The sequence below is a fragment of the Cupressus sempervirens genome, chromosome 2, assembly GCF_028749045.1.
Source record: "Cupressus sempervirens isolate cs-2001-9-10 chromosome 2, ASM2874904v1, whole genome shotgun sequence".
Classification (NCBI taxonomy): domain Eukaryota; kingdom Viridiplantae; phylum Streptophyta; class Pinopsida; order Cupressales; family Cupressaceae; genus Cupressus; species Cupressus sempervirens.
In genome coordinates, this window is record NC_143119.1 from 129,753,105 (window position 1) to 129,762,662 (window position 9,558).

The window sequence follows — 9,558 nt, forward strand, 5'->3', positions numbered from 1 at the left end:
TCCCGCTCCTACAACGTCCACACATGAAAGAAAAGTTGTGCTTTGCGTGTACATGTATGCATACTGGGAAACAAAGCATTTATTAATGGGTTGTACATTGGTAAATAAGTTTCACAGTAATTTTTAGTCCCTGCCTAAACATTATTGTGAAACTTATTTACTGAAAACATAAAAATTAAATAGAAAAGGATCTCCTAATTGCTTTTAGTGGGTTTTTCAACATAAGATTTTTATATCTATCCTCAACGATTATAGATGTTTATTGTACAAGAAAGCGGAATAATGAGAGTGTCTTTAGGGGATTTACTGTTAGCTTTTCATTTAAAGGTAAAATCTTTAGCCTTGAACTACACGAGGGGAAAATTAGTTTTTGGCATTTACTAGTACTAGTTTTCAGCCAAATATACACAACTAATATATGTGCATCACTTTCTAGAGTGAGTCTTTGTCTTTTATGTGAGCAATGTAGCACATAGTGCAACAAATTTGTACTAAAAGAAGAGGTCACATCATCTTCAATGACAATTTTTCTTTTATCATATCCCAATTAAAAAGAAGGGAATTTGTTGGAACAAAATATTCTATTGAAAAAATAAAGCCACTTGAACAAGAACAATTTCTTCATATTTTCTAGGAAAAAATAGAACAAAGAGAGGGCTAAGAAGATCATAAATGATTTTGGAAAAAATTAAGCATTAAAAATAGAAAATTCCAATTCAAGATTTGTACACATAAATCAGTCAATATAAAATATAAATAAATTATTCAAATATTTCATCCTCGTTACTTCTTAAATATACTACAGATTGTAGAATATACATGATTTTAACAAACAATGTGATTGACCTTGATTAGAATAAGTAAATATTCAAAGGTTTCATCTTGACTAATTCAAAAATATAGTACATATTCATAATACATGGTTCGAATAAAGGATGCGACTGACCTTGTAGAAAAGAAGAAATGTGAAAACACAAACGTGGGATGGAGGGGCTAATTTTTTTATTCTCACAAGGAGGTGGGGCGAAGTGGGGTTAGTAGCAGAGTGTTTTCTAGACAATTTTGGGGTTTGTTTAACCTAATGTAGTGGGGTTTCCCAAGCTGACTTCATCCCTGTACAACGGAACAGAACACCGGGGAAACAACAAAACAGCACGTAAATTAGGTGACAGCGCAATAGACGACTACATTTTAATAATTCCAAAGCAGATGAATCACAATGCGAGTTTCTGTCTGGATCCAACTGGTAGATTCGAATACTAATGGCAATACTTGGTTTGTTTATTATTTGATGCTTACCAAATCTTCTTTTTAACAATTCCTGCTCCTCATTTCCTGCACATGGTCTTACAGTCTTGCGAATAGAGTGGACAAAACTAGGGTAATATAAGGCTGTAAGTACTAATTTCTCTTGGAGGCCCACTGTGTGCCAGCCTTCTGGTGCTGCTCCCCTTATAAAATCAAGTACCTGAAGAATTAGCACCGTTCATCTAAGCATGGAGAGTATTTGGAGATTGCTCGTTGTTTTCATTGTGAGTGCGTGCCTTTTAAGCGAAAGTGAAGGACAGGGGCTCAAAATAGGGTTCTACAGGAGCGCCTGCCCACAGGCGGAAAAGATTATACTGAATGTTGCGAAAAAGCATATAAGCTTGGTTCCAGAAATGGCTGCTCCTCTCGTCAGGATGAATTTCCACGATTGCTTTGTTAGGGTTAGTATTAATATACGTGTAAATATATATATAACTGCTGGTTTTTATTACTGCTTTGAAATTCCTAGTTTCAGATCTTAATCATACTTTGAGATCTAACAGGGATGCGATGGATCTGTACTGTTGAATTCAACGAATAGCACTGCGGAAAAGAATGCAACTCCAAATCTAACGCTGAGGGGGTTTAGTCTCATTGATGATGCCAAGACTGCCGTAGAAAAGCAATGCCCAGGGGTTGTGTCCTGCGCCGACATTATTGCCTTGATGGCCAGAGATGCAGTGCTCGTTGCTGTAACTACACACGCTTTCTTTCACTTTTTGGTGTTTCTCATTTTAACGGTGCATTTTTGAGTAGGGAAATGTTTTTACACACGGATTTCTTGCAATCATTGGTACTCGGTGTTCAATTTCTTTTATTTCTATGTTGGGTTGAATATGCTTGGAGGATGATCGGGGTTGTAATAAAAATGTTTGATGCAGTATGGAGGGCCGTTCTGGAAGGTTCCAACTGGTCGCAGAGATGGGCGAATATCAAATGCATCAGAAGCATTGTCAAATATTCCTGCTCCCACTTCCAATTTCTCGCAGCTCAATACTTCTTTCGCCAACAAAGGACTCAGCATCAAAGATCTTGTAATTTTATCAGGTAATTACCTCCTCGATACTCCCCATTTTAAGAAAAAAGTAAGACACTTTATTTAGGCCTTTAATTAAAATTGAAGTAACATAAAACAAATAGATAGATTCTCAAAATAAAATATACAATTTTGAAATCTAGAAACATTTGTTATTGATTTGATTCTTCTATTTTTGCAATTTTAAATTACTTTTTAATTCAACATTTTATATAAATTATTAACTTCCCCACACCTATAATTTTTTATTTTATTCATAACGTAGACCATTTTCAAACTAAATAAAAGTGTTCAGTAATATTTCACATCATCACCGCACCAAATATCAATTAAATATATAAAATCCTTTTTAAAATCAAAGCACAATTTCCGGTGATCACTTTAATGAATATTTAATTAGAAGCACGTAGCACACACCTCCTCCCTAGTTCAACGATGCAATGACCCTCTATTATTATTATTATTATTATTATTATTGTATGTTACCTAGCCTATTACAATAGTTAGGAGACAAGAATATCTAGAAAAGAGCAAAAGATGAAATAAAATTGCCACCTCATTATTCTGGTTGCACAACTTTGTACTAGCACATCTCTTCCACTTCCTAGGTACCACTTTATGCTGATCAATTTGCTCTCCTTTCATAATTCACAATAATTTTTCCTTGGAATACGAATAACGGACGTGCATACTTTTTGTGTGGTGAAGGTGCGCACACAATTGGAATCGCCCATTGTAGCTCGTTCATTGCCAGGCTTTACAACTTCTCTGGGAACGGAGACTCGGACGTGGATCCCGCCATGGACAAATTGTATGTAGCCAATCTGAAAAAGAACAAGTGCAAATCCTCCACCGACAATTCAACAATAGCTGAAATGGACCCAGGAAGCTTTAAGACATTTGATCTGAGCTACTACCAGCTTGTGAAGAAAAGGAGGGGTCTTTTCCAGTCAGACGCCGCGCTGCTTACAAACGCCAACTCCAGAGCATACATTGACCAGAAGCTTGCGAATTCGAAGGCCAAGTTCTTCAGCGACTTTGCAAAATCGATGGAAAAGATGGGACGAGTTGGTGTCCTCACTGGAAGTGCAGGAGAGATCCGAAAGCAGTGCGCTTTCGTCAATTGAATTCGTGTGTTTAATTCTTCATTCAATTGAAAGGTTGTCGATGTAGCAATGTTTTAAGTTAAATAATTGTGCAGATTGTATCATTGAGATGTGGGGTATGTTCCGAATATATATATTTTAAATGGTACTTCTAAATTTGGGTTCGGTCTTCCATGTCAAAGGTTGTGCTTTCCACGATTAAATTCTCCATATGTACTTTTCTACTTTTATCCAGTACGACACTGTTTGTATGGGGTCGCCATTAATTACGTGCTTTTCGTGCAAGGCGGTATGAAGAATCATTTCGTTAGTTTTGCAAGAGAGGACTCGAAAGTGATGGCATCTTTGAGTGTTATTCATGTGTAGTTTATAATGTTTTCACTCTCACCTTAATTTTTATTATTATTAAGAATGTTTTAATTTTTATTAATGTAGTTTTACTTTTAAAATATATATGGATTTTGAGGTATTCTATTTTAATTTGTGCATTTATATTTATAATTATCATTATTTTTTCTATGTTTAAATAACGTAATCTCAACTTACTAAATTCAATTCTAATTAAATCTAATGAATTATTATATTGAAAATTTGTGTTAGATTTGATTTTCTTTGTTGATTTGGATATCTTTGTAATGTTAGTACTTGATATAAGTTATATTTAAAATTTGAATAACAAAATTTATAATTAATAAATAAAATTATTTAATTTTTTTTTAATCAAATATTATATATAATTTATGGATGGGGATCACATTTTAAATATTTATAAGATAAAATACAATCTTATAGTTTCTCTTTACAAATTTGATATTTAAATGTTAAACTTTCATAGATTCTATATTCTATAGAGCATGAGACAACATGATTTAGATAAAATAGTAATTACTATTATGAAACTAAAATGCTAAAACTAACTATTGTGCTTCCATCTTATTATTAAAGCTATCTACAACTACTACAACATCTAAGATTATTGTGTTGAAACAAACAATGTCTTTAGTGACCACACCAAAAAAATACTTTTTTATGTTGATTTAGACTTTCAACACATTTTATTTCAAAGAAAGGAATTAGAAATGATGGTTTCCATTAGCTATCACATTATGTCATATAGGCCACTAAGAGTAAGAGAATGTTAGGGTACAAACAAAACAAGGAGGGAGAAGGGAAAAAAAAAAAAGAGGGGTAGTAAAGGGGAGGAGGAGAAAATACCTAGAAGGCCAGAAAGTAGAAAAAATTAATAAAAAGAAAAAAAAACCTTAAAAATAACTACCAACGAAAAAGCATGAAAAGAACTAAAGAAAAATCAACCACGTAACAGGGACTGGAAAGATACAAGTTGTAGAATTTGAACAAAAAGATTCACAAAGCTCCACATAACATGGACTGGAAAGATATAACTTGTAGAATTTGAACAAAAAGGATTCACATAACCTGAAGAAGACCTGCATGCAAGAGTTTGCCATATAGAAGTGGAGAGAAGAAAAAGACAAGGGGTTTGGCTCTGATAATAGGCAAGATTGTATTATTGGACTAAAATAATGTGTAAAATATATTTAATGGATCAATCCTTATCGAAGAAGATCAAAAAACTAAAAGGGAAGCCCTAAGAGGTAAAAATATTTAACAAGTAATATAATTATTAAATGTGACGAATGCAAGTCCATGAAGGTGAAATTTTAAGATGGTAGTAATGCTAATTTAATTAATATAACAAAATTAATACTTTAACAACCCTCATTAGTATTAGCAACAATGTGGTTTCAAACAATACAATAAAGATAGCAAAGGAACTGCAGTATTGAAAGCAAACTTGGGTCTCGACAATATGACCTAATGAGGTACCTGATCAACACTAAGTTTATATGAAATAAAGAAATAGAGAAAATCATGTGGGAAAAACCCTACTCTAAAAAGAGGATAAAAAGAATGTTGAATGTTGAGAATTGAAGAAAAGCAAGCCTCATTGAGACCCCATAAGGACAACCTCCTTCACCCTAAGCATATAATGTAGTTGAAGATACTACGAGGATGCAAAAGGTTTAGTAAAGATGTCTACAACCTTCTCTACAATGGGAATATACTTTAAGATGAGAGAACCATCCCAAATCAAATGCCCAATGAAGTGCATATAGAGCTCAATGTGCATGGTTTGCTGACACTTAATTGGGTTGTGATAAATGTAAATAGTGTTTTCATTGTCACACCAAAGAATAGTGGGACTATTGTTAGTGAACAGATTGTCCTCCAAGAAAATGCATGCAAATATAACCTAGAATGCCCAAGTGAGAAGACTAATTAGCACCAATAGTTGGATAAGTTATCATTGAATTGATAACCTTCCTCTAAATTTTATCGAGTACAACTCCTCATATAAGATATACAATGAATTAATTATGGATGCTTTTAACTATAAAGCACAAAAGGATTTCAAACATCTACCTATAAACACAAAGTAGACGTGGAAAAACTAAACAACTGTAAGAAAATAAATAGCAAATGACACAAAGTCCATTTGCATGCTACATTACAAAGTAAAAATGAAGAGTATATCTTCATCCTCTTGTGCGAATGAAAAATCAAAGCTTTAAAAGATATTTTGAGATGATAACACAATAAGAAAACAATGACATTAGAATGTATCTCAGAGAAAACTAAAAATGACACAAAGATCATGACTAGTGGAAGGAAAATACATCATAATCAAAGTTCTGATGTAATTAACCTCCAATCTCCCTTCCCTGAATGTAAAAGACCACAAAGATTCTTTTACATATTTACAACCAAAACTAGTGTCTAAAGAAAAACTGAAACTCTTTTCAATATTACATTAACAATCAAAATCTTATTCCTATCTTTAACACACAGTTCAGAAAAAGAAAATTAGCCCATGCTCTCCTCTCACAATCTCTCAAGAAAATGGAATATTCTAGAAAAATTTCCCTCCCTGCTGTAGCACACAATCTGTAGTCTAGAAGCAGGAAAGAATGGAACCCCTTGAACCTTTGCTATTGGCATATTTGTTATCTTCTCACTTCCATGAAAACCTTTCAGTTTCCTTAACTAAATCTTGAAAAACTTAATGACTTCCCCTTTTCCTTTTAATATTTTCAATCTCCCCTTTCTTAATGTGCCTATATCATTATAAACATTATCTTATATTTTTGTTAATATGAGGCCCCTATAATATAGGCATGCTGATAGGTGGCATTTTCTAGTGATAGAGTGTTGATCCAATAGACGTGCAAACAGACACATGTATCTCATGAACCCAAAAATTTTCTAAACATTTCTTTGGTGAGAAGTTATAAAATTAGGATTACTCCAAAATATCTCAATTTTTCAAAGATCCAATGGCGGAGTTGGGAGTTATGGCCCCTACACCAAGACCAATTTTTTTGTCATCTGCATTTGTGACTATTATTGCTGATCTGATAGAGGTGAAAATAGGAACCTATAACTTTTGATCCATAATGGATCTCACAACTCCTATTAGAGAGGATTTGTAAAACTAGAATTTACAACAAATATCCAAAATTCAAGTCAATACAATAGCTGGATTGTGAGATACAACCCCTGCAACATGACTGTTTTACTATGATCTACATTTTGTCACTATCATTGCTGATCTGATAGTGTTGCACTCAAAAACCTATAAATTTTGATCCATAAATAATATGAACAAACTATTTGGAGAGGATTTAGAAAACTATGTTTTTCCATACATATCCAAAATTTAGTCCAATCCAAAGGTTGGATTGTTAGATATGACCCCGAAAATAGGATCTATTTTTTTTGGCATCATTTTTTGGGTCTCGTGGATCATTTTGATAGTGTTGTATTAAAATATGTGTAACTTTATATTCGTAAAGAATATTTTCGAACCACTTGGAGGAGATTCGTATAACTATTTTTATTCAAACATACCTAAAAATGGGATTGATACAATGTTTATATTGGGATTTATACCCCCCACACTAAGACTAATATTCTGGCTTCCTGCAAATTCGTGGTCATAGATATTATAGTAACTTCTTCCAACAATATTTGCAAATGCATGACTTTCACCTCTAAAGCCTTAGTCAATCCATCAAATAACATGCATATGGACTTCAAAGGTCTATCCTTATTGCTTTTGATGACTTGTCATGCCACACTAAACAAATGGATCCATTTGAAAAGTATATTGAATCTTCACAACCTTGATCTGCACTTTTTTTTTTTTTTGAAACCATTGAGTTGACAGAGTCAGAACTTGAATTATGAATAGAGGTAGCATTCTGAACTTGTCTAACCAACGAATCTACATTTCAAACCATGAATCTAAATTTTTCTTGAATTGAACCTGCAAGATGCCCATTTGAACTGTCGAACTACTTCAAACTTTAATTCAAAGAAGTTCAAAAACATAAAATTTTAAAACCTTGTCCATATTGGGTACCAACAACTATCAAGAGTAAAACCAATCTATGCCATCTAATTTCAAAGCCACAAAACCTATTGACTAGCTAGTACAATTGTTCGACACTCTACCTTTCTAGATGATAATGCATGAGTTGTCTACTTCTTGTGAGACCATGCGACATGACTAAAACCAAGACAAAATACAAAGCTATAAGTGCACTTCTGATCATTAATATCACCAACCTAATCTGAGTCTATGTAACCAACAATGTGAGGAACCCTAGATGTGTAGTAAATTGCATAAAATGCAGTGCCCCAAATGTACCTCAAGATACATGTGTTAGGTACAATAAATTACCAATGAGGTGTCTCTATAATGTGGAATCCACTATAGGAGTAGAGAAAGTGGTAGAGAAAATAACACTTGACTAAAAAGGTGTGGATTCAAGCTTATAGTCAAGTGTGTTGAATCTCTGAAAAATTTCAAGAGCGTAATTTTTTTGAAGTATGGAAATCCAATCCAAGTACTAAATAACCTATAGACCCAAAAAATAGTGTAGGAGACCAAGATTTGTCATCTCAAACTGCTCCATCAAAGCTCACTAAATACTTTGAATCATGGAGAATGATATACCTACTATAATGAGATAATCAACATATAACATAGGTATCAAAACATCAGCCCCATGACATTGAATGTATATTTTATATTGCAATGACAACATGTAAAATTTAAGGAAAGAAAAAAAAGAGTCCACCTTCTCATAACAAGCTTGAGGGGCTTGTTTGAGACCATATAATGACCTCCTAAGTATGAAAACCATAGAAGAGTCATCCCTGAGGTTTCTCCATATAGATCTCTTCATTAAGATCCTCATGTAAGAAGGCACTCTTCACATCCATCTAATATATTATCCATCCATGAGAAGCTTCGAGAGAGAGTACAAGGTAATAGGATTCATCATGGCGATAGGAGAAAAGATCTCAGAGTAACCAATACCCTCCACCTACAAAAACCCCTTCGCAACAAGACATGGCTTATACCTATCAATAAAACCATTGAGAGAAAACTTGGTATGGTATACCAACTTGCATTGAACCAACTTTATTCCTTTCAGAAGATTGAAAAGATCCCAACTATGATTTTTCATCAAAGAAGAGTACTCCTCATCCATAGCCCTATCCCACTTAGGGTGTGATGTCACCTCTGAAAACTTTTGAGGGTCATTTGAAATGGCATGATTTAAAATACCAATACTAGATCGCGTATGAGCACTAGTGAGATGAGAATCAAAAGGATCTCTTTCCAAAGGTCCACCTCCATCAATTGTATCAACCAACCACTTGGGCACATCTTAAATATCTTAGGGAGAAGCTAGTGAAGGAGACTCCATCTGAGGATATCACTCATCAAACTAGACATCTCCCCAAAATAAAACCTCTCTAGAATCAGGATCAAACAACATGTATGCCTTTACATCCTGATAGTAGCCAACAAATCTGAGTGGTTGGCTCTTCCTCTTTATGAATTTCCTCTAAGCATTTAGAATAATTGCCAAGCCTTACTACAAAAATATTTGAATGTAGAAATATGAGGCTTGACATGAATCCAAGCCTAGACTCAAGGGTCAAATGTTGCAATGCCTTGTGAGGCATATGATTTGATTATAGTTGGAAAAATTGATAACCTCAACCCAAAAT

General features: G+C 33.8%; 1 protein-coding gene across 1 annotated transcript; it reads left to right on the top strand.

Moving 5' to 3' along the window:
* Positions 1–958: 958 nt before the first annotated feature.
* Positions 959–3,608, top strand: LOC149571383 (peroxidase 3-like). The gene is made up of 4 exons (XM_089812921.1): positions 959–1,709; positions 1,812–2,000; positions 2,190–2,355; positions 3,053–3,608. Exons 1-4 carry the CDS (start codon positions 1,497–1,499, stop codon positions 3,469–3,471), a joined length of 987 nt encoding a protein of 328 aa, XP_089669047.1. The 5' UTR covers positions 959–1,496; the 3' UTR covers positions 3,472–3,608.
* Positions 3,609–9,558: the final 5,950 nt, after the last annotated feature.